Raw genomic sequence first — 26561 nt, 5'->3', positions numbered from 1 at the left:
TGGGAAGTCACTAATGCCATTTAACTGTGCTGGGCTGTGAATCCTACAAGGCAGGAGACACCTCCTTGCAACACCAAGGTTTACTGTCCTCACAGTTAAAACATTCAGTCAACCATTGGAAAAGGCTGCCTAAAGAGGTTGTGCAGTCTCCATCCCTGGAGCTTTTTAAGACCTGACTGGATAAATGGCTGAACAACATAGTCTGATCTCACAGCTGACCCTGATTTGAATGGGAAGTTGGATTTGATGAGCTATTGAGGTTCCTTTCCAACCTGAATTATTCTGTGATCCTGTGACTATAGAGAAGTAAAGCAGATGAAATTGCCCCATCCTTGGCATTTTCTGCGGCCTCACAGTCAGAGGTGCCTAACTCTTTGTATGTAATGGATAGAGGACAGATACACTTTATTTAGATTTGAAATTTTTTTGTAGATTTAGCTCTAAATGACCAGCCAATGTTCTAAGGAAAAGCCTACCATACAAAACTACTTTCATCTTACAGCTATACAAAATAGAACAGAATATAAACAAAGTAATGTTAAGCTGTCCTGCTTCATTGTAACTCTGGGTAGATTTATGGAAGCCTTCAAGAAAATCTGTCCCTGCACTGAGCAAATGTAGGTCTAGATTTTAGGGAAGACTTCTTCAGTTTATGGTTTACATCAAGGACAGAAGAAATTTTGAGCTATGCATGTTTTCAGCATGAATCATTATGGTTTTGAATAAGTGTTTTTGTGACAGTTTGATTTTATACTTACACAAATGGTTTGTGAGATTGTCAGGTTAAAATCTCTAATTTTGGAAGGATATTATGATAAACATAAAACCACAATAAACAAATACAGAGAAGTATGAAAAATTAATGGATTTTTTTTTCCTAATTCAAAAGACAGTTTTTAAAGATTCTGCAGGAAGTTCACTCTCACACCGTAAACAAGGTACTCAGAGGATTTTCATATTCTTAGCAGCTATCATCTTGATATTCAACATTGTCCAAAGATGATTCTTCAAGAGCACTCGACAATTGAGCAAAGTTGGTGAAGCTTTCATAATACAGTGCTATCATTAGATGGTCCTATTTTTTAAATATAGCTGAAATCAAAGAGGTAGTAGGTAACTTGGTGTTTGAAAACCAAGAAACTTAGTCAGTATAATGCACATTTTCCATTGATGATAAAATGCACCAAAACTCATTCTCATTCCCTCAGTGGAGAAAGTTGGGGCAATTTCTTTGTTCTCTATGTTCCTAGTACAATAGGATTCCACTGGACAGGGATCAGAGGAGAAAAGAATGAAAGTAGGGTCCAAAATAAGCATATGGCAACTGAATTACACCTTTCTTCGTAGATTTGCGTGTCTACCAGAGCTTATATAAGGATTCTGAAATTGACTTTTATTTTTAATATTTTCTATCCTAAGTAGTAGGTTTCATTCCCCTATATACAGGTTTTCTGAACTATAGTAAGAGGCATTTCCTAGACAGAGACACTTGTCAGGATTTTCTCCAGCCCTGCTATCGCTATCTGGCTGTCTACCCACAGAGCAACTGGACTGACAAGCGTGTTCCTTGGGTGAAAGGGCTGGGCTGTTACCCCAGAAGAGAACTTCCTTCATCTTTCAGTGTTGCCAACTTCCATATGCCAACATAATTTCCCCTGAAAGAACATTCTGTGAATATCTGTAGGATCATCTCACAAAGCAATTTGTTCCGTTCATTTATGTGATGTGAGGCAAGAAGAACACCACAGAGGAAAGTAGGCAGAAACTAGCATTCCCTCTTCCTCATCATGCAAGTGGATTATGGTGGCAAGGTAGAATTTACCTGCATCTGTAGTCATTGTGTGGTTCTAGGGCTCACTCTTTTCTGTCCAGGATTTCTGCAGAAGGGGAGCATACGGTCCTAACTCCCTCACTTGTTCAGAGAAGAATGGCAAAGCAGAAAATCTAAACTGCTTCAAGTCAAAGCCTTTCATAAATTAAGGGGTTTATATTCTACTTCGCTTCTGACTGGCATAGCATTTTCCTGTCTGTATATTTTTTTGGCGTGTTTAGTGGCTACATGTGAGAGTGGTGACATTTATATGAAGTGAATCTATTAAATTCTTTATAATGAATAGCATGTAACTGTAAAACATATACAGTTTTCTCATTTTGCTCTCCTCTGGGAGACTACGACAACATTTTGGCAAGTAGGAGTAAACAGCTTTGTGTTGGCATGCAGTAAATTAAACTGAGTAATTAAAATCAATAGCAAAACACTAGCTAGGCAGAAAGGTCATATAACACAACAGAAAACTGTTGGGTGGCATATTGCAGGAAATCAAAATAAATTTCTGAACTTTTCATTATTCTTTACATGCCTGAAACCGGTCTTAAAAGGCTTTTGAGATACAGCAGGGTGTTGATAGAGACAGGATCATTCTCTGAGGTGGAATAAAAATATTTAAATACTAATATATGAGTATTTGCAGGGTATAAGGCTGCCAGACACAGTGGAATACAGGAAAGAGGTCTTTAATTTTACAACTATTAGATAAACTTCTGTTTGTTTCTGTTGGCTTAGTATATTACTTAGCAATACCTGCAAGAGCTGAAGTCAGGTATGCCAGCCACCGGTCTCTGCCAGTGCAAGTGCCAGTTATTACTTTTATGTTACTGTTTCCCCAGTCAACTGGCGAGCCAGTAATGTTCTGCCTTCAAGGGGAAAAAAATGCACGGTTAATTTTGCGAGGCATTTCAAGTACTCCTCTTGCAGCTCAGGAGGGGGAAGCGAGAGTCAAAACCTGCAGATCCAAACCAGCAATAGTCCCAAAGTGAACAAGGACTGACGAATGTGGTCTAACAATTTGGGAGAGATGCCAAGTTTTAAGCTACACGTAAGGTCTTTACTCTATTTGTGAGGTTCGAGTAAATAGATAGCACTTCTGATTTTAGGATGCTGTTTTCAGTCATTGCACTTCTCTTATGGCCATGGTTTCCAAAAGGAAGCCTGTGGCAGGGTTTTGCTTTTTTTGCTGATGAAACGTGTTACGGCGATGGAAGGAAGTGGGAGGAAATCATGACACGACTGGGAAAAGTGGGGATGTAAGATGAGATGTTTAGAAGTGTTTACTTGAGAGAGACTGAAAAAGAATCAAAGGCATGGCTAACCTGTAACGAGTATGCTCAGTCGTGAAGTGGATATGGGTTAAAGGTAAAATATTTTATAAAAGAAACTGGTTGAGTTGAGATAAACAGAAAGCTTTAAGGCCCATGAGCTCTCTGGCCGAACTTCTTTGCTTTTTCCAGCTCAACCTATTGTTCTAATAGGCAATGTTACTCTGCCTTTCTTACCTCTCTTGAATTTGCCAGCTCCATTAGCAGGATCTCAGGCAACTGTCAGAGAGAAGAGCTCTTGTTGTGTCATCGTTCAGGAAGTGTGAAATTTTGCATTTATAAGACTTTCCTTAGGTCTTCATTTTTGGATTTCCAGCGTTTCTCCTACACAGTTTTGAAGAGCTTACCCTGATTGTGCAAATCATGGGACACCATGTGGCTATAGCTCAGCTGATCAGTGTATTTTGTGGGGTGAATGCTGAGCTACAGCGCATTCATCTGACAAACTGGAGCCTTGAGCTGGTCAGGCACTGGATGGAGAGTTGTGAACCAAAAGCACTGGGTTATTGTTCCTGAGGTTGTTTAATTTTCCTTCTACTGTTTGTAATTTCAATTTGAAACAATACTCTTGGGGTTTTTTCCTGCATCCATTTATATTGTCTGTTTTGAATTTAATCCCAGTAATTTAAAAATAATAACAGTGATAGGCAGTTTTTGTCCTGCCTGTCTGTGAGATAGCCGTGCCTTGTCATTTAAAACCACACTGTATTCTAATAAATGAGTGCTAGAAACCGGTCGAGAGCAGCAAATGTGCAAACTTATCTGTCGTTTAAAGTTGTGTTCAGATTTGGTTTGCTTGAGTTATGAGAATGACTTGGCCTTTTACTCCACTCCCTTGAGAACATGTGTCCACATCCTGCGGTCAGCACGGGACAAACGCAAAACAGGCACTCTCATCTCCTGATGGAAGACTCCAGTGATCTGGACAGCAGGAACATTGCAGGTTCACATTACCTGCATTAGCATTACTGTGTATGGAACATGTATTATATCTGCTGGAAATGGTTTAACTACCCAGGCCCTCACGGTTAATGAACATCAGATCTAATGTTTCTGAGACAGAGATTCAGAAAGGAATATGACTATGATCACATCCAGTTGAAAATGCTATAAGGCATAATATTTATCATATTTTTCCCAGTTCTAATCCAGGTAAATATATTTAAAGAGGGGTTTTTTTGTTTACATTTTCATTTTTATAGGTATGGGACTTAGAATAATATATGTTTATATATATATATAAGCAGTGTATGAAAATACATAGAAAATTTATTTTTCTTCTGTTTTCATATGTTTTAATGTAGTATATGGGCTTCCTTTTTTAAATTCAGCTGTTAACTGAATTTTATTAATTAATTAATTTAAATTTTAAAGCCCTTCACTATATATTTTTTCCTATGCTTGATTTTTTAGTCATTCATGGAATAGGAAATGACATCTACCTTCCTGTCTGTTAATGCTTAACCGTAATTTATGAATCCTATTTAAAACTGTGGTTCACGTTCAGCAGGACTGTGCATCTGCTTAAAGCTAAGGTAATGTACAACTGTAGGCAAAATGAGACTGATGCGAAGTCTTCTACAAACATTTCAAACCAGTCTTTAACAGTATGCTAAGGAATAGCTTGATGTAATTTTTTTAAGTGCACATGTATCAAATTTTCCCCATTATTACAGTGAAAGTACCTTACCTTCTATCTTATTTCAGTATTACATGGCTAAATTTCCTAAAATGCTAGCCCTAATAGCTAATACACACATATACGGATATATAACACCTCAGTTCATACTTGTCCCGTTTAAAGACCAGAGGAACAATGTTTGATACATGGTATAGGCTGAAAAAGCAATGGATATGCAATTGTGTCTCCTGCTTTGGATATTTATGGTTATTACAACCTACACTTTCACTATTTGTGTGTTTAACTCGATAGCTGTATAAATTATATGTCAAGTACTCTTACAAACATTTCCTACAAATGTATTGGCAAATCTCCTTTCATTCTCCTGGAAATACATGGAAAGTATATGGAGCATTTTGAAGACAATTTGCTTATAAAAGTTTTTGTATCTCATATGTTGCTTTCTCTGATTTTAATCTGCCTTTTTATTTATCTGAGCATAAATATTAGTGCTTCTTGACACTGTTTGGGAGATTTTTAGATGCTTTGTTTAAATATCTCAGCCTTATTGCAATATAGACTCCTATTTTTAGTATGAGTGCCAGTCCTACAAAGCATTACTTGTCTAAAATGGAAGCTAGTATTTGGGCCAAACCTTCAGAAATGTGGAACAGGTGAGTTCCTGGGACACATGTAAAATAATCCTCTGGAAACTTTACCTCAAATAAAAGTAGAATGCCATGACAGTCCTTCTGGTTTCTCTGTAGGTTAATGTTTTGTACGCAGAGTGATCTAACATGCTGTTGGTAATAGTGTAAAAGCCTGAAACAGAGGAGTATTACTGCTACCTACTAATATTTTGTTTGCAAAACAGAGAGACAAAGCTGATAGAATTGATAGTATTTTGTTTTACGTAGAGTTTTCACTGAAGCCTTCTGCGTATGGTTTGATATTTAAATTATATTTTAGACATGTGAGTGTTTATTAGTGCAGGAAATATTGCGAAACATGGACGGCTGTCCCGACAACTCGGGATCTTTTCTGTATTTCCTTTTCTTAATTTTATCATTAGACTGTGACCTAAGACTCTTTTTTTAGGGTTTTGTCTGCCCACTTTTTCCTCATCTGAAATCTTATGGCATCACACTTATTTCACAGTATTAGGAATATGTGACTATGGGCCTAGCGAAGCATCTGCTTAGATAATCTCATTGATCAGGCTCTGGAAATACAAACATTTGAACAGTGATTTTAGGAGTAACCTCTCTGGAGCCTTTCAGTGTGTGGTTAGAAATCATTGAAGGCATAGTTCCTGCAGGTGCATATATATCACTTGGAGCTCAAACTACCTGCTATAAATCTCCATACCTCTTCCCAGAGTTTGCTGAAGATTTGGCTCAGAGAACCTTTGAGAGGTGAAGAGGGGGGAGGGTCTCCTATTACTTAAACTGATTACATTCCTTGAGAGCACACAAAAAATACTTTTGATGGCAAGATGTAAAGTTCTGCATTGCATTAGTGACCACTGACTTCTATATTTACAGTTCATACCATATTCTTGCAGTGTATCAGCCTCCTTGCTGACCTCTGAGCAGCATGTATATTCTCTCGTTATGTTTTATAACAGTCTAAAGGGGAAGGAAAGTGTATAGAACTTTGTCATTACCTTTAGAAGCAAGAGAATGTCAAGAGTCTTTCAAAGCTAAATAAAACTTTGTGTAATTTAACAAAATGTATCCTACGCTTCCCTTCCCCTCACCATCATGTCTAGTTATATTGCAGAAGGGGGTAAAAAAGGTAATGCTCTTGTAGTCTAAACAAACTCAGCACAGTGAAATGGGACAGTACTTTAAAATATGCATAAGGATTGCGGTTGTTCCATTTTGTGACACTGACTGTTCAGGTAGAGGGAAAAAACCCAAACCACAGACTTTTCCTGAAATGAATATTTTTTTAAAGGGCTATCAAAAAAAAATGATGCTGGAACTATTATTGTGAAAAATTGGAGTGGCCTGGCTGATATCACGCAAACAGTTTGGAAAAACAAGATTAGTGCAATACGTACCATTTTTCATTTCCTCCTGTCTTCAATAGCATCAACAATTGCAGCATCTCATTTTTATAACTTTGTGTTTCGGATGAGAAATCCCATGTGTGTACAATTGCTTCTGGCTGCCTGGTCCCTCTGCTCCTAGTTTTTTCCCGCTGCTTGCATGTTTCCCTGTGTGCTGTGAATAAGAATTGACCGAGAGGCCAGGATACTTAGTCTCTTTTTAGATCAATGCTACTCTGTGGGTCACCAACTAAGAATGTTTGAAAAGAGAGGAGGAGGGAATTGTGTTTTATTTCCCTTGTAGACTGAGGCCCACACCTTTGCATTAGATTCATCTCTATTACCTGGGGAAGAAAGCCTGTGTAGTTTATTTCCAAACCAGTATTAGCTGGCAAAAAGACCGTGGTGAATAAGATAGCAAATTGGTTAAGTAACAAGAAAATATTAGATTTCTTTTTCCCTCACATTAAAATAAGAATTTTAATGTCTAGGTGGCCATCTATGTGTTTTCTTCTTGGAGCTAGGCTCAGTGGGGAGAGGGATCGAGGTATTTATCAAGGGATAAATTGAGCCATCTCATGTTTTAGATCTCGATCTAAATATTTTAGATCAACGGATCTCATATTTTAGACTAGCTATTAGGAAAAATTTCTTTATTGAGAGATTGATCAAAGATTGGAACAGGCGGCCCAGGGAGGTGGTGGAATCACCATCACTGGAGGTGTTCAAAAAAGGTGTAGATGTGGCACTTTGGGACATGGTTTAGTGGGCATGGTGGTGTTGGGTTGATGGTTGGACTTGATGATCTTAAAGGTCTTTTCCAACCTTAATGATTCTGTGATTCTGAGGTCAGCACATGTCAGAGTTGTGGGGCCAGGGCAGATGCAAAAGAGTAGCTCTTGGTCTGTGAATATTGAAGTCCTGTTGCACATGTGCATTCAGTTTCATCTTTCAAGAAAGGGGCTTGCGATATTTGTTATTCCCCTTTTAGCTAAGAAAACTGAGACTTTTCCTTCCGGGCTTCTCCCCCCTCCCCGGTTTTTAATATGATAGCTCTGAGTGCTGTCTCTGGAAGGGATAAATGAAAGACAGGTCTGCACAGCACAGTGCAAGTTTAGCCCTGGAAATGCAGTATTGCCATGGGTAACAACAGGCCACGTGCTGGTGTGGGGAATAAATGGGAGACCTACAGACTCCCTGTAGCAGGAGAAATGTGAGCATGCTCAGAAATAGTTACTCTGCCACGCTCTCAAGAATGGGGGGATGTTATAACATAGTTTTTTAACAGAGGATGTTGGAAGCAGGCAATATGAAGGAGAATGGAGAATAAAACTTGTGTATGTGCAAGATGTGTAGCCTGGGGCAGGGGGAAAGTTTGCAATGCTGAATTCAAATGATTTGCCCTCACGTTGTTGCATCTTGTACATGTTTTAAAATTATGTGTTTTCACGCAAAGAAATCAGGTGGTTCTACATCATAAATCAGTCTTTATAGCAAACAAGGTTTTAGAGGTACCTCTCTTAGACATGCTCTTTTCTGGGAATAAAGATGAGGCACTATCAGAGACTGAGAAGATGGGGCAAATTGATTAATTAAAAAGCAGTAAATCATCAGCCCCACATGATTTATGTATAAAAGTATTCTGAAGAAGCTTAGGAATGAATTAGCTGAACTGCTAACAGAGATACGCACTCTCATTAAAACCAAGCTCTGTTCCAGAGGGTTGGCAAATATCTGGGGTTTATCCTATATTTAGACCAGTAAGCATTACATCTGCACATTGCAAATGGTCGAAACAGGAATTTAAAAGGGAATAATAAAACACCTGGAAGATCATGATGTGAGAGACTTTAATGAGAACAGCTTCAGCAAAGAAAAATCATGTCTTACTACATTGCTTAGAACTCTGTGAATGTGCCGATAAAAAGAATTAGGAATGGCTATACTGGATCAGACCAGCAGAAGTCTAACAAGATAGATGCTCAGAGTAACAATAGCCAATTCCTGAGGCATAAATTGTAACAGTAGTATTTTCATCTAGCAAGGCCACTGGGTTGTTTTCACCTACTTTCACTCACAGTTTGAAATTAGCAATTATTGCCACGTAGTAAAGCCAAACTGAGGCTATGCTAACCTGATGGGGTGCATTTTTTTTTTAGCTGCTCTTCACTCCTCCAGCCATACATTTCCCTGCTAGCCACACGTAGTGCTTCTGCTAGCCACGGCTCCAGGTGCTCTGTCGTCTGTGGTGTTCTTGCCCACCATTCTCCTTAGCTCTCACCCCTCTGCTGACAGGTTTTGTTGTTTCCTTGGGAAGAGTAAACACAGTGCTGAGAACCAGGCTCAGGCTCTCTGTTCATAGGAGGGGCTTAAGCAACTTCTGGTACTCACACATCTTGCAAAAGGCTTTGACTCAAATCTCCTTTTTTCCCCTCTTCTTTGTTTAAGGTGTAACTTTTGTATTTTGGTGCTAAATGGGCTTCCTGGATTGACTCTTTTGGACAGAGTTAGTTGGCCTAGACTTCCCTACATTTCCCCATGTGATGAAGTAACTCCCTTTCTAACAGAAATGTCCTTCAAATATATAATTGCAGCATGTGTCAAAGGAAGGTGGCTTGCCCACCAGCCTTCTCTGTTTATCTCCCTTCAATTCCATCAGATGTCAACGTGCCTTTTCACCTTGGGAATTCCTGGGAATATTGCCTCACCTTTAGGTTTTGGCTACCAGGCTTATGAGGCGACCTGCCTGACATAATGTATTTTGACTTTTTAAAAGCTTGTGACAAAGTCTGTCACAAGACAGTACTACAAAGGCGAAGTAGTCACTTAGGGTGACAGGGCAAGTACCATCATAGATCAAAAACTGGCATGGAAGTAAAAAGGCAGAGGGCTAAGTGGTCAGTCTTCATCACAGTAAAAGGCTAGCAGCTGCATTCCTTAAAGTTACCTATCAGGTCATCTGCTAAATAGATTTATTAATGATCTGGGGAGAGAGGTGAAGGATTAGGTGGTACCACTTACAAATGATGTAATTACTTAAGTAATTTAAGCCTGTAGCAAACTGTTAGAAAATTGTGAGTGATCTAAACAAGTTACTCAGATGGATAAAGAAGGTTCAGTCCTGATAAATGAGTAGTTAATATGTGGGGGGAACCACACAAAAATCTTATCTTCTAACTGAAGGCAAAAAAACTGAGCATTGCTGTTGGCACTTCCATAACAAAAGTCATTTGAGATGCTGTTATGGTAGAAAAAGTGAACAAGGTGCTAGAAGGCATAAGAAATGGGACATTAAAAATGAATTACTGAACTCAGTCTTCATTGCGTGAAGACATAGGATGGAATAAAGTGTAATATTATGGATAAGTTTCCCAGCTAACAAAGTCTGATCCATGATGACAATTTCCTGTTTTCTTTTGTCTCTATCCTACTCATACATCATCTGCTATCAGAGATGCTCTGATCTTTATCAGGAATAATACATGTTGGGAAGGCTAAGGCTTCCAGAGGGTTTCAGATCTTACTAAGAACAGCTCAGTACCAACCAAGCTACAGTTGGTTATAAACCTATTTCGTAGCCATTCTCTCTTCCTTTGGTAGTTAAAATTCACATAAAAAAAAAAAAAATCAACAATCTCAACTTTGTATTTAGACTGTGAAATCATCAACATTTTAAATATGGATTTCAGAATTCAGATGTTACTGAAATACTTACTCAAGTTGGGGCTCTTATGAGACCTATAAATTATTCTTGCATAGAGGAGAAATCATCTGAGACTAACCTAAATGAAGTTAACATAGATTTTAAAAATTATTCTTGCAGAAGAACAGGGAGTGGTGGGAATAGATGAACATATGGGAAAGGGAGAAGAGGAGAGCAAAGAAAAGGATAATTAGGTAATTGAGGCTAAGAGGCTATTAGAGCTGACCCAGTGGTCTACTGGTAGTACAGTTCAGGGACTTGAATTTGCGATTGAGGTTGGTCCCTCATTCCCAAGCCAACACATGCTCCAAACGTTGCAAGTACTCGGTTTTATAGCCTGTATGATCCTGGAAGTGTGTGTTTTCCAGTCAACATAATTTGGAGAGATTGTATGTCAGATTATAGTGGAGACAGGAAAGAATAATGGAGTAAAACGCTGAGTTTGGACACTAAAATACTATGCTATGGGTAGATTGTTTGGTGAAATTCTTTGGAATTCCTTTGAACTTGGAGAAAGTTTTTCTGAACTTGTTGGAGAAAAATTTGATTGAAATAAACATATTTTGAAGAGATTCTGAATAGAAATAAGCTATTTCTCACTGAGTAGCCTTCCCTACAATTTGTCCAGTACATGATTCTCTCAAGCATATATATATATTTTTCCTACAGATAGTAGATAAGGGCGGGGCCTAAAAGATAATTTATTCTAAGTCATTCCATTACCTTGTTTCTGGCCAATTTGAAGCTGATATTCTTGCGGTGTACCAGTCTTGTCTCCTCCTTTCTGATCCAGTCAGTGATACAGTTTCTTCTAGTTTTTTAAGCTCATTTTCTTCCTGATTCAAACTGTCTTCTGAAGTTGTCAGTAGACTTGTTCTTTTATGACCAGAGAGCCTGGTACAGGTCAAATCTAGGACAAGTATTGCTATGTGTTTTTCAGATTTATACGCTGAGGTGGAACATTTCTTGTTCTTGCCTTTTTCTGTTACAACATTATTCATGTTGTCTTAATTTTTTAAATCTCTCCACTTCTTTAATAGCATTTCTGACTACTCTTTCTCAATTGCTTCCAAAATCCCTTGTTTTTCTTTTCAGCATGTTCCAAACTTTGGAACTACAGTGGTGCAGCATTCTGAGACAGTTTCTTCTCTCTTTCCTTCCCTTACTCAGTGCTTCTTATCACAAATTCTCGTTTGCCCATTTAAGTATTTTTTAACATTTTTTTCCGACACTGTTTATTTTTCCCCCAGTAGCTGCCTTTCAGGACAGAAATGCTGGCTTCTGCATCTTTCTCCTTGCATTCATGATGTCTTCAGAGGATCACAACACATGTATGGCTAACTTTACTGTTTTCTTTTCTTGTTCTAGTATTTTTGTGGAAAGTCAGCTTTTCTCCCTTTCTTCTTTCCTTTATAATCACTGCATAGAGATATTGCTATTGAAGCAATACATGGCTGGAACACTTGTGGTCAGTAGGCAAATAATATTTCGACAGCGGAAAAAATCAGCACCATTCATTATCCCTGCAGTGTAAAAGAGAGTTTCTGTAGAATAATTGCAGTATTGGAACTGCTGCTTCAGAGGAAAGTCACTGCAGATTTGGAAACTGGACAGAATAAACAAAAGATGGAGGAGGGAGTATAGCTCGATTATAATGGTAGGCAGGAAGGAGAAAAGAAGGTAAATTGGCTGCTTGTCCACTGTAGATTCCACTTGTACTTGCTGCTGGCAAAAGATTTTGGATTTCACTATCAGCTGACAAATCCTCTAGGACATATTAAAATGTTTTGTCAAAAGAGGGCACTGTGTAAAATCTGAACCTCCACGAACATATTTTATATTTAGGGGAGATAGATGAGTGATGACTGATGGACAACACTGAAGGAAACCTCCTCCCACAAAACCACACTGAGGTTTGGAGAACCTGAAACAATACTTCATTTCAGAATCACAGAATCACTAAGGTTGGAAGGGACCTTCAAGATCATCAAGTCCAACCATTAATCCAGTGCCACCATGTTCCCTAAACCATGTCCTGAAGCGCCACATCCACACGTTTTTTGAACACGCAGTGTTCAGGGTGCAGTTTTGCCCTGTCTTATATGAAGCTACGTAAAAAATAATGCAGTAATTTTAAAAATTGTTTCTTTCCAGCTTATAATTTAGCAGCTCTCCTGTTCAAAATGTTATGCTTATTACAGTGAATTCAAAAATGATTATTTCATTTCTGCCACCAGACCCAGGGACTGGTTTTCAGCATTACTTTGTATCTCATCATCATCACCTGCTAGTAGGGACCCTTCCATACTGCTCCACTATGCTTCCCAGATGGTACGCCCTTTCCTCAGCATTTCTTGTTGCTTTTAGGAGTAGTGACTTCCACTGGTTCCCCCTGGTTTTAGGTAGAATGTTTTCATTATATTTTTGTTGTTTGTATTATTTTAGGACCTAGAAGACTGGCCTGTGGACAAGGACCACGTTTCTGTAAGGTGTTCTGCAAACTCAGGGCAAAGGACATTTCCCACTGCTATTTTCTACTTATTGTTTCTCCTCACCACTGAACTTTCCTTGTCAGAACGCTGCACTAGTTGAAGATACGGTTTTGTTAAAAACATTTCTTAGTAAGTTCCCCCGAATGTATCCAAGCATATATGAAATACTGGGCATTATTCTCATAACATTTGCTTATGCGAATCTGTTTCTAGGTTTTGGTTTTCAAGTTCTAAAATAATAATAATGTACTTTCAGGATATCTTAGTATCAGCTGATGGAACTGATTTATCTAATGTGCAGGTCTCAAAAAAAGTATGCCAGGTTAGACTAGAGCTGATGCAGGTACCCAGTACCGGTGGAATATTACCATGTTTCTTACAAACATTTAAAATGCAAAAATTCTCCAAAAAAGTTACATGTCCCTTCTCATTGGTTAAGTATTTAATTAAGTTTTAGAGAAAAAAAATAGTGAAAACCTCAGTGCTTTTCCCTTGAAATTGTAAAGAATGCAGAGAGCTTAGAAGCAATCTTTGTACAATTCATTATTATTTGCATTCCCTAACAATCTTTATAGAGGTTACTTAATTATTTCAATTAACATTAACCCTTGAAAACTGCATGCTTAATGTGTAGATTTCCTGATTTTTATGAAAGACATTGAGTTACACAATATTTTAATTTTTGTACTTAAGAAGAATCTGGGTATTGATAGCAGTGGAAAACCTTGAAGTGTTAAAAATTATACAAATATTTCGAGAACATTCTAATACATATTTGGAAGAGTAAAAGAAGGACTTATTTTTCCATGTCTGAAACTGAGTAAGCTGTGCCAAAACCCATTCAGTTGTCGGTAAAAAATATTTAACACCATCTGACATATTCACTGTCACTCCATGCTCTGTGAATCACATATAAAATTATGTGCAAGAAAAAACCCTACAAACTTATTTTGTCACAAGTAAGCTAGGAATTTTGAAGATGGTCAGCTCCACTTGTCAACAAGAATAAGCAAGAAGAAAAATAATGGCTTAGACTACCAGAGAAACAAGTCAGTAAGGCCTTCAATTTGAAAGAGCTGCCTCCCAGAAGAGGGGTTTGCAGTACATGATTAACTTCTTTATATTTGCTCCAGAGTTTGTTGGCTTTCTTGCAGTTAATGCATAAGTACATCCAGCTTTAAGATTAAAACTTGAACACTCAGAAGGAGTAGCTAGATCTAGTATTTTGGGTAGCGTTAATAAATACCTGAAGGTTATTTTCCAAAGTTGAATCAGAATCAGGTTTTATGCTTCAAATGTCTTTAAAATTTAGGCATAGTTTTTCTGAAATTGTGACTCAGGCCCACCCCTTTGAATTATATATGCAAGTTTGGAAATTTCTAAAATCGTTAAGTTGTATTCCTTCATCTGCAAATTGATGGCAATTGAAAATGATCACCACAGTGTGTCACCACAGCTAACACTACGTTGCAATCAGATTCACTCAAGCATTTCTCTACAAGTCAGATCACTTAATTTTTCTTTTGGCCATTGATCTTTTGCAGCACCTGCAGCTTTTTGTTTTTCCTCCAAAGATTATCATTTTCCTTTGAAGTCTACTGACTGTGATATGTCTAACCCAGTCCTGTAGAGGCCAGGAACTGAATAATTACTTCATGATTGCCGTATTAAAAATGGTCCAAAGACTGTTCAGGCTGCTCATTAAAGTCTTTGGGAATTTGGCTGGGCAAGAGCTCCCTGCTTTGGTCGTGTAATGGGGGGAAAGCACTCCAAAGACTGTTATTTTCTAATTATTTGTGTTGTAGTACCACAAAAGGACTTGATTAGCACCCCTCCCTTACGTGCTTAAAACTTAAAGGACAGATGCCACGCACCAGCACCCTGCTACCCCCCGTGTTTGTTCCCCAAAGTCTTGATTAACTCTCAGTTTTCAAAGGGAAATAAGGTAGCAGAGAAAAAAACAGAACAGATAATAAAGTTATCCTTTAAGATCAAAATTATTCGAGTTGAAATTAAAATTATGTTTAAAACAGAAATATAGGTAAGATAAAATTTTCAAAACTCAGATATGTGTAATCCCCCTCACTGCCTGTTGTAGTGGCAAAAAGTAAAATCCTGGGGCCTCTGAAGTTATCAGGTTTTTGAGCCTGAGTGAGGACTCCAAGTTTTTTTCTGTTGTAAACTGACAAATTTGATTTTATTGCATGCTACCAAAACAGAGTAAATGTCCTGACTTCAGACTGCAAGGTAGCAAACATACAGGAACAGAGAAGCCCATGTACATTCCCACTTGGAGTAAGAAATCTGCTGGGTTGGGAGCGCTGCCTTGTCAGGTAGGAGAAGACACTCAGACCCACTGGCTCAAACCTTTGACTGGCACTGGACTATGAGAGTCTTATCTGAGAGAAAATCTTTGTTTCTGTCCTTCTTTCTTCCTTCAACAGAAAGAATTTTGCATTTATCTTTAAGAGTAGGCAGTCTGTTTCAAAGCGATGTAAAACATTAAGCTTCACTTCTGTGAATATATTTCTAAAAACAGACTGGAAATCAGTTGCTTGCATGCTGCGCTCTGTGCCGGTACTTAGAATTGGGGTGGTTCTCCTTTAAATAACCGTTCGGAAGCGCTGAAATCCAGGCAGTTGTGTATCAATTAGCAGGGTGCATTTCTTAGCGTGAGCTGCCTGGAAATGCAGAATGACAAATCTGAGCATTAAGCTTTCGACCATCATTTTGCTTTCCTACCTCTAACTACAAATCAGCTTCGTTGTGACTTGCAGCGGAAGAAGTTGGTGCATTTCTGCAGATCCGTGATAAGATATTTTTCTTTAGTAAGAAATGCAGTTGGGCTCTGCATTCTGAATCTGTCCCTGCCAGGCCCTAGATGCATTAGTATTCCACTGGCAGCTGCCTGTAGGTAGGAATATTGTTTTTGTCCATAACCAGAGGGAACAATCAGACTAAGCCGTTCCCCGGCTATAAACCAGCCAAAGTAATTGGGTTTAATTTTAATTTTTGTAATAGCTTTAAATTAATAGGAGCAGCTGCTGCCACAGTGTGTGGGTGTCCTTTTCCAGAAGGCATAGAACAAAAAAGGGAAAGAGTAAACAATAGTGTGTCTAGGACACAAAGGTTAATTCAAGAACTGAGCAATGTCTTTTCGTTATCAAAAACTCAGTTGGTGATATCTAGCACTGTGTCTCTCTTCTTTCTTTTTCTTCCCCCCTCCCCCCTTTTTTTTTGTTTTTAATTCCTTGATAAGATCTCAATCTGTTTAGGCTCCTGTGTGTAAGATGTGTTGTTGGTATCTAAACACTAACTCTCTTTCTCTCTCTGACTCACAAATAGATTAGCAGTGACAAAGTGCTAGGAGAGATAAAAATAGATTAGCAGTGACAGGAGTACTATTATAATTATTTTTGGAAGATATGGTTTGAATTAAGAGTTTGGGCACTTTCTGCCCTGAGAGGGTGAATTTAAACCTAGGAACTGAGGATAGTTTCTGCTGTTGTGTCAGACACCAGATAGTGAAATGTCAATACCAGATGTCCTAGAAATCAAGATTAGCCATAATAGCCAAATGCAGCCATAAAGCGATGTGTCAAAGTGGATAATAAAACAGATGCTTAGCTTCTATAATGAAAGGGAAAGGGAATGAAATATCAAAAGTGCCTTTAATACATTAACAAAGTTGTCTTCAACTTGCTTAAAAGTAGAAAGTTATTGAACCAAGGAGAACTATGTGTCATTTAAACATTAACTATCAGCAGATGAATTTCAATTAGCATTAGCCTTTCTAAAATCCTGAATTTCCTCCTATTGGTCTCATTTTACATGAAATTTTTATAGCATAAAGTGTGGCTTGTCCTTTATTACTTCTCCCATGCTAATTTGGAAACAAATAAAGTTCAACAACTCAGCAACATACTGTTTAAACTTGCATTACGGTTTGAGGACTGGGAGCTAGAATACATTTACCCACTGCCATATCATCTGCTTGATTTGAGATCAAATGAGGGATGTCCTATAGCACTCCAGAGTAAGGGCAAATGATAGAAATATGTTAAGATACTGGAGAAACCTATTAGGTTAGGCTACTGCATGCAGACGGCTGGTGCTATTTTTCCCCTACTGATACTTTAAAAAAAAATTAAAAGAATTGTTTTTCTGTCCTTCATATTTGTGGCTTAAAATAATTTTCAGATCTTAGTGACACGCAAGTGTCTTATTTAACAAAAAACGATGAAGTAAATTCTTGAAGCCCCGTATGTTTAAGAACCAGGGTAATAAAAGGGGCAAATAAATTCTTGTTTCAAGTCCAATTAACTGTATCACTAACTTTTTATTGTACTTTTTCAAGAACATCTCAATTCCTTTCTGTTTCTTTTTGTAGCTCCTGAGTCTTGCTGATCAGACTCCTTAACTGCTGCTCATTGGCAAATACATACTTCTGCATAATGAGAGGCTTTTGTCCTCTATTTCATATTAGCAATGAAAGGCCAAAACTGATGCTGTGCAGTAGAGCAGCTTCTCGGAACTATTACAACGAGGCACATTACTACTGTTATGTCTGTAAATCTTATTATGTTTTCCCTCACCATGATCCTAGTTTAGCTGAGATCTGCTCCAATCATTAGACGAGACCTGTTTATAATCTTGTGTAATTGAATCGGGTAGAGTCTGGAGGACTATAGTGTTTTGTTGCCAAACATGACTGGTAAGTTAGTTACATCAAATTACAAGTGCATGGCATGACTAGAGAATCTCATGTCTAAATAAAGGTAGAAAATCCATCTATGAAATGAAGGAAGGGTACAAACAGAAATATTGAATATCTCCGGTCCACAGAACAAGTGTTTGACCCACCTCTGAAATGTTACTCGTTTTTGTGAGAAATAACAGAATAATTGAAGTTGGGTGAAAGATGTCAGGCAGACATTTGTTATTCCTTGAACAGATACCAGCCTGATAACAATGACATAAATGTCTCCATTATAATTATTTACCGTCATGTATATTCATTTTTATCTTGTCAGCACTGTAAGCCAGAACTCTCAAGGAGGGCAGCAATCCAATTTGGAACAGGACCAAACACCCTTTTCTCCTTTGTTTTCTAATTTAGGGCCAGGTTATTTTCCATACCTGACGGTTTTGGTTTTTTTTTTTTGGGGGGGGTGGTGTGGTGGCGGTTCTAACTTCAGGAATTTATCTTTTCCTCCATTAGTCAGGTAGGTGTTGATCTATCCCCTCACTATTAAGGGTAATAAAAATACAAAGGTGTCCTGAATTTCAGTAACGGATCTGTCAACATTGCCTTATACTGATATTCCTTCATTAACAATGCCTCGGCTCCGCGCTGGTGAATTAGGCCTGTATGAAAAGATGTAGCCACACTCCAGCCAGAGGTTTGGCTGAAGCCTGTGTAGTACAATGAGATGGCACCAGCTCGGCAGCGGAGTAGAGGATAGCGGAACTGCCTGCGCATCCTTTTTGCCTCTCGGGAGTGGGTTTCTCCGGTTGTGCGACCGCCTCCCCTGCTAGTGTGGCTCTGCCAGCTTGGGCACCTGGAGAGAGCTGCCGTCCCTGTGGCGACCGGCACGCGGGTCCCTGGCACGGAGGTTGTCCGCACGAGTGCTCCGAAAAGCAGGCTCTGGGATCTGCTCGCCAGCTCCTGAGCTCTTCAAGCTGTTACATTTCATTTGCTTTAGAGGAAATTTGAATCTCAGTCTTTGTTCAGATTTCTTATGTCAATGTATGTATATATGTTAATGTCTATATATGTTGGTTTTGTTTTTTAGGCAAAGAATACCCTCTAAAAACGTGTATTACTATCGCTGCCCAGACCACAGGAAGAACTATGTCATGTCATTTGCTTTTTGCTTTGACCGTGAGGATGACACTTACCAATTTGCTTACTGCTACCCCTACACCTATACTCGCCTTCAGCACTATCTTGACAACCTGCAAAGGAGGAACATGGACTACTTTTGCAGAGAATTGCTAGGACTCAGTGTGGTAAGTAACAGGCATGCTTGCCATCTAGCAGGCTTCATTATGAATGTCTACCCTTAAATGCTTATAGAGTATAATTCATCATCCCTGCTAAAGTACACACATGCACATATTTATTTTACTGCTATCAATGACACGAGGTAGCATACATGCATAGTGAAATATAGACAAATGCTAATTTAATTTCACATAAAATATTTCCTTTGAGATATGCAAGGCAATGCTGAATTCCCATGTAGGATCAATTCACCTCTAAAGACATTAAAAGATGAAACTGAAACAGCTTTATTGAAGAAATGTGATTTTTAGAGTATGCTGTCTTTCTGGAAGAGCTTTTCTGTTCAGAAGAAAATACATGTCTTTGGAACTAGAGTATAGCTTTTCTTGGTAAAATAATACAAAACACACACAAACTACATGTTTTATTTTCTCTTAAAATCTCTGCTTTGGTGATTTGAAATTAAAAGGGGTTTAGCGGTCTCAGTATAGATCCTCGTGGCTACATGAAAATGAAATGTGATGGTTCTTCTGGTACCTCCAGGAAGGAAGATTAATGATAAGGCTGAACTTCTGCTCACTTTGCTATAACCTTTCTCGGAAATGTTGCCTGTCCTGAGGATTTGGAAAGCATGAGTCAGCCACTCCCATATCAACTCAGAAATCATCAGATTAAAAAATAATAGCTGAAATCTTGGGTAGTTTTTTGTTTGTTTGTTTGTTTCCTTTTTCATTCTCAGACTTTATAGTGCACTTGTCCCAAATTCTTAACCTTTTCTCTGAGATTTGATTTGTTCTAAACTTGTAGTGTGTGTGTCAGAAAAAGAAAGCTGTGATTCCTATGAAGGCTGCTGATCCTGGCAACTGGGGTTTTAAAAAGGATCTCAGCATATATTGTGAAAATCAGAATGAAATCATATGTATAGCCTGCAGTGGAATAAATAAAAGGCTTCCAGCATTAGAGCAGGCTGCTGAGATCCCTATGGTGGCATAAAACTTGGAGGAAAAAATTAACTTATGGAGAAGACTGAAACCAGAATTAACAAAATAAAGCATTTTTTTAACCCTTTTGTCAGGTAAGTACAGTTGTTGTTCTAAAGATTACTATTACATATCCCTGAACAGGCATTAATTATTAATCATTCCAATTAAGGGGACAAACAATTATAAGGGAAAGGATTATTAAAAAAATAGAAAAGTAAATTCTTCAGAGGGTGGGAGGAAGGAGCACTATCATTTTAATGTGTGTAGGGATTTAATTATTAATCTTAGAGGACAGAGCTGTCATTAATTCTATAATGAAACTGAATTTGTTTCCTTTCACTCTGAAAATAGTGTATAAACAATCGCATTTGCATATTCATCAAAACCCTGATCTGACTGATTAAAACACTGAGATAGGAAAGGATTTGTCTTTTATCTGCATTTTGACAGACAGAGCTATACTCTTAAATCTTGTTAACATTGCGTTAGCAGTAGTTGCTAAATATTATTTTTCATATTTCAGCAAACTAAACAAACAGATGCCATTCAAAATGTGGCAGGAAATGTGCTGTGTATAAGTCGTGATTTTATATCTATATGTACACACACAGTATGTTTTGCAGAAATTGATATGGTAACATTTTGCAGCTCACCATGCTGATCTGTATAAAAAGCTTCTGAATCAGGCTCATGCTGTAATCTTTGTAAGTAACATTACAATCTCAGAGCATTTCTGGCTTTTCTCCATACACAACTGTCCTAGAACAGCTTGGTAATTTAATGTCTTTGCTGAGCTTGAATAGACAATTTCCATAAGTTCTCTGCGAGTTAAATATTTTAACATAGAGCTTTGTTGCTATCATACATCTTTAAATGGTGAAAAACAGGATCCTTCAGTCTTCACTGCACAGTGCTTCATCAAAGCAGAAGCCGACTGTACTTTAGAGAATTGCGTGCCATATAGGATAGATTTAGAGCTAAGACAGTGAGCTCCGTCCCTGCTCTGGCCCCTTATGTAAGGTAAGAGGAATCAGATTGGCATAAAGAGGCCCTTAAAAGCTCTATTCCCGGCGAAGAGACGATACCCCTGGTAGCACATGCTGAAAGGTAACTTACAGATGCCATCTGAGGACAAATTCTGAAGTCCTTGCGCTGGGTACGAGGCTGAAGCAGGGTAGCATGTTAGGGGAAAGCTGCGGCATATCTGTCGAGCTGCCGCGTAGCCACAGATACCCTCTGGTTCATTCCAGGGGAATTTTACAGCTCTCTGGACCAGTTTGCGGTCGTGAGGATGGAGAATAGTTTGAAACAATTTCACTTCTCCTGGATTATGAAGTTTTGAACTGTGCCCCTTGGAGACAACAGAATCTTGCCACAGGTCTTTGGGGTTTTTTATTTTTCTTTGTTGTGGAACAGTAAAATGCGAGTCACAAGAAACCATGCTTAGATGATTACTCCTGAAGGCTTTCTGAGTGCACATTTTGCTGCATGTAATGTTTTCAAGGCAATCTAATTTCTAATCTAATTTCATATTTTCACTAAAGAAAGTACTATACCTCCATTAACTCCTTAAATACTTTCACTAATTCTATGAAAATTGAAAGTGAAATATCAGTGTGGGACATGTAATTGTCATTAGGATGCAGAATGGCAAAGTGGTTCAGAGCCAAATGGCAAAGGCTCCTATTGCCGGTGTGAATGGATAACTCTGCTGTTCTATTTCTGACCTTGTAATGTTTATATTCTTTACTTCAGAGAGCTATCCCACATAGTAGATGTGCCAAATGATCTTGAAAATAGTCTCCCCTGCAAGATAGCTATGATGGTCACCCAGGTATCATTTCAACTGCCATTTTCATTCTGCCATGGTTTGCCTTAGGTAACTTCAGACCTTCTACGGTTTGTCCCAACAGATTGTAAGTTCAAAACGCGTTAGCATTTTTTTAAATGGTGAAGTTAGTTTTTTGTATGTTATTGATGTGTCTCTCATCTCGGCATGTATTATGCAATATCGTAAAGCACAGTATAATGAAAAATAATTTTTATCTTTCTGTGAAAATATAAGCACAGGCTCAATTTACATTTACAGTACCTATTTTATGAAAATTATACAGTCTCATGTGCGGTAACAGTTATGTGTAACATTATAATCAATATTTCAGAGTTGGCAAAATTTTTGCATGTGTCATCATTTGAAGCTGCTAGTCTAAATTAACTGTGCATGCTTGAAGTGTGTGGACAATTGATGAGACCTATACCTCTATTAGTACTCCACTATCACACATAATAAATTAAATGAGTTTTGGTGATCCTGGCTCAACTTCTACAGCCCACTTTACAAATCACCACTGGCTTGACAATATTTTCATTACTCACTCAAAAGAGAGCCAAGATTAATTGGAGACAGATACTTCCTTTCACCCCATTAGGCAATGGTCCTTCTAAATTACACTTCAGGAGAATTGCAACTGCACATACAAACCACAAGCCTCAATGGGACTTCCACAGTACATAGAGACTAGAATATGGAATTCTGTTAAATTAAATATTAAACATACGTATTTTAAAACAAGAAGGCAATATGTCTAATGTAACGCTCTGTAAGTGAGCCAATCTCTTAAGTCAGACATGAGATACTGACTGAAACAGATTGGAACACAAGGTCCTTCATTCTGACTCCACACCACTTTGGTGTGTGCTTTTAATTTACTAAGCTACTCCTGATTTACGCTGGTATCAGAGAGATCAGAGTGAGGCCCTAAGACTATGAGACTGCCACAGCAGAAGTCACATTGCTGGTTCATTGATCAAATATCCCTTATTTGTCGTCTAAATGACTGGGTACCCCTGTAAAAATAGTTGATCAGTTCTACTGATATCTACTGGTCCATTTTTAACTGCTCAGTTATGACCATTTTAAAGCGTGAAGCAAAGAAAATAGACAATTTTTCTGAGGTTAAATTTTCCATTTCTGCGTTCAGCGTTAGGTTATGTAATAACAGTTCTGTAAAAGAAAAGTATACTCTTTGTCTTTGAAAAAAATAGAAGTTACAGACTTCAGTGTGATGTATCATACCTTTGAAATCAGTTGGTATCAGATTCTGTACTTTCCAACGGTCCTGACTGCAACTCGGTTGAAATGTCATCTAAATGCAATTTGTGGCAACTTCATTTTGCCTGAAAAAGGCCACAGAAACAATGCGTAAAAAAGGTAAACCCAATGTCTCATTTCTCTGGAATGTAGAAGTGCACCTACATGTATGTTCAGGGCACATTCTCCTTATTCAGTGGTGTATCTAGTTACAGTACTGCTGTTCCTGTAGCATTCATAATGTGAATGTCACCCAAAACTGTGCGTGAGATTTTAAATGTTCCTACAGCTATTTTCTTAGCTGGGTTGGATATCAGCAGAAGCAGAGTTGGACCTAAAAATATCACCACCAACAGTTCTTTCTGAAATAAAACATGATTTATAGGATATAATAGCACAGTGTGCTACCAGGGATATTATATGAATAACATGAAAATTAACAGGGAACTATAATATGCCATCAGTTTTAAGGAAAATTTCTTTGTTAGAATTTAAAGGAAGTTCTGGGAGGTAAACTGGCTTGTGGGAATCATAGACAAGGAAAATAGGTGAAACTATGTTACTGTTGAAAGTTGCCATTTGTCTATACGATAGATACAATGGGTCCTGGTAAAAAAAAAACTTGGGCTTAAGTTGGCAGCAGTATACAGTTTTAGAAAAAACAAACTCAATAAAATAATAATTTATAATTAATATTGTGCAATGTTACTAAGTGTATAAGCTCGTGATTACTTAAATTCCAGAAAGAGCACTTTTTCATATAGTAAAATAACTTCTAGAAGGATTTGCATAAATTGTTGTTTATCTAACTATGAGTAAAAATCTTAAATTGGGAAGAAGGGTTCAAATCTTCAATATTCCAACCAATTTTTCAGTTTACATTTTATAAATGCTCTTGTCCAATTAAAAACTTTAGGAACAAAAAATGCTTTGACCCTCACAAAGAAGCAGCTTTGAGCATAAAAATCCATTGAGTTGAGAAATCACCTGCAGAAAAGCTGTTATGATCCACTTAAGAAGCAAACTTCCTGAAAGGAAAGACAGTCAATGAATTATACCTGGTGGTATTAGTCTATACAAACTGTTTTCATGCATAGGTCCCAAGTTGCACCCTTTCATCCTATTGTCACATGGGGAAACCTTTGGAAAGTCAGTGACCTTTCTGAAGTTTTCACTGGACTTTCTGTAGCTGTGCAGTTTGGCCTTTTGCTTCACAGCTCTTCTGTTTCCATGTCAGGCTCTTCATCTCACCTTCACTCCACACTTGTCCTTCATCTGGCTTGCCCTTTCTTTGCCTCAAATCTAACCTTCCCTTTTCTTTCCTTCTAGTTTATACTTTCCTAAGCTAACACGAGAGAAGTTGCAGAATTTGTTTGCTGTTTTTATGTTACTTATTCTGCTTTGTTCTTTCCCGTTCATTCCCCTTATCTCTTTGAGTTGCAAAGGGAAAATCCAAAATAGCTGTTAGGTCTCTTAAATACCAGGACTGCACAAGGTAGTCACGTTCTCTTCTGTGTGCTCAATATTCCCATCTCAGTGCCATTTCATGTAACTTGATATCATGGTCTATGACCTGTCTTCCCTGTCCTTACGTCTTTTGTGCTATTTACTCCGTCCTCTAATGTGTACACCTGTATTTCCAGAAAAGCTGGCATAATATGTGGTTTGTCTAGGCTTCAATCTGGAGGGAAAATATTAATGATCTAGTCAGTCGTCCTGACATACCTGAACTAACGCCCAAGTGCAGGAAGGCATTTCAGGGTCTGAATCCTTGTATCATGGCTGTGCCAAACTTCATGTAAGAGGCAGATTTTACTCCGTCCTGTCCTCAGCACTTTCTACTGCCTGGTTGGGTGCCACACAGCTCAGTGTGAGAGCTGTAATCCCAATAGGAAACAAACTCTTTTTGTTTACACAGTCAGTTCAACCCCCAGACCTGGGCAGCTGCCTTCAGTTACTGCACCCTAAGCTTTTGGGGACAGGGAGCACCCGTTTTACTTTGTGTTTAGTGCTGCGCTCACTAGAGCTCCTTTTTTGGTTGGTGCTTGGGAAATAACATAGTACAACCAATTAATATCATTCCATCAAAAAAGCAAGTCTGAGGTCCTGTATACACACCAGTGTAAAGCTTTTTATGGTTTTAAAATTTACCTAGTTGCCCTGAAGGACACGCAGATATTTTGAAGATATGTATGGCCCTTAGACACCAGTGAAAACTCTAGAATACATTAATTCTTCTTTCACTTCCACTTGCAGAAATTTGTTTTCCCTCTTTTGTAGCACAGCATTAAGCAACAATTACCATGTTGATAGTGCTGCTGAATGTACTTGCATGTGGGGGAAATCGTGCTATGTGGAGCTATTAGCTACATTTGCCCCGTAGCACATTACTGCATCAACTCTGCTGGGATTTTGACTATGTTTGAGTTGGTGTCTATTTAAGTCTCCTGAGTGGTAACTGTGTAATGCATCTGTGGGGATGGAGTTGTATTTTAATCTGTATTCTTTGATTGTAGACCCAGAAGATGGTTAGCCTGGCCCACGTTACCTGTAGGGTCGAGATGTTGGGATTGAAGGCTTCTCTAACAATTTTGAAGTCTGCTCAGTGCAAAGGATTTGGATTTGTGCCTTTTAATTTAACCAAAGCACTATTTATTGATTCAGCTTTATACTAGCTATATAATGTAAATATAATATATTAAAATCTCTAAATACCTTAGGCAAAATCTTGTTCGCATAATTGGTGTGAACTGAGCACTGTGGCTCTGATCCAGCAAAACACTTAAGCATAGATTTAAACTTAAGCATGTTAAACAGTCCCGTTGAAGTCACTGGCACAATTCATGGCATCAAGTTAAATGTGTGTAAAATTGCCTTTAAGCTCCAAGGTCAGAACAATCAACACTGCAAGATAAAGGTCTGATGCCCTAATGTTTTGCTGTTATCTTGTACTACCGCTATAACATGACTACAGGGGAAAAAAAAAAAAAGTCTCAGACTTTAAGCTCAGATTTTCAGTGTTTCCAACCAAACTTACTTCTTACACAGTGAAGAGGAGTAATGATGTTTTTAGTCTTATGTGAATGTAAATGGATCTGGCTGTTGGTTGACTTAAAATTCCTATATTTTTAAATTTTTGTTTCAATAAGCTCCCAGGGGTTTCCTTGCCTAACATTTCACCTTCACCTACAGTACACCGACACCACTGAAGCTCAGCAGTAAATTATAGAATATGGAAAGAATTTACTTGCCAGTCATTGGTAGCCAATGGATTTGGCCAGTGACTTCATTCACTCCTTGTGGTGTAAGAATAAAATAAATTCACAATGAGGTAGATATGGTTTCAAATAACTTTCCAGTACTACAAAATTCCTACCAGACAAGATTTTTAAGACGTGTGTGTAAGACTGTAAGCCATTTTAAACATAATGTAACAAATAAAACATTCAAAAATA

General features: G+C 38.1%; 1 protein-coding gene across 2 annotated transcripts in view; it reads left to right on the top strand.

The window, feature by feature from the left end:
- LOC309407560 (BEN domain-containing protein 5) overlaps positions 1 to 26561 on the top strand; it is a gene marked incomplete at its 5' end in the record, with an annotated part of 952618 nt that overhangs the window by 360821 nt on the left and 565236 nt on the right. For both annotated transcript variants that reach the window (XM_082003109.1, XM_082003108.1), the window contains one exon: positions 18821 to 19037. In XM_082003109.1, coding sequence (XP_081859235.1) covers positions 18821 to 19037 — 217 coding nt within the window. The remainder of the gene's footprint in view (positions 1 to 18820; positions 19038 to 26561) is intronic.

Source organism: Phaethon aethereus (assembly GCF_964289735.1).
Source record: "Phaethon aethereus genome assembly, chromosome: 8".
NCBI classification, from domain to species: domain Eukaryota; kingdom Metazoa; phylum Chordata; class Aves; order Phaethontiformes; family Phaethontidae; genus Phaethon; species Phaethon aethereus.
This window is presented reverse-complemented; position numbering and strand designations above follow the sequence as displayed.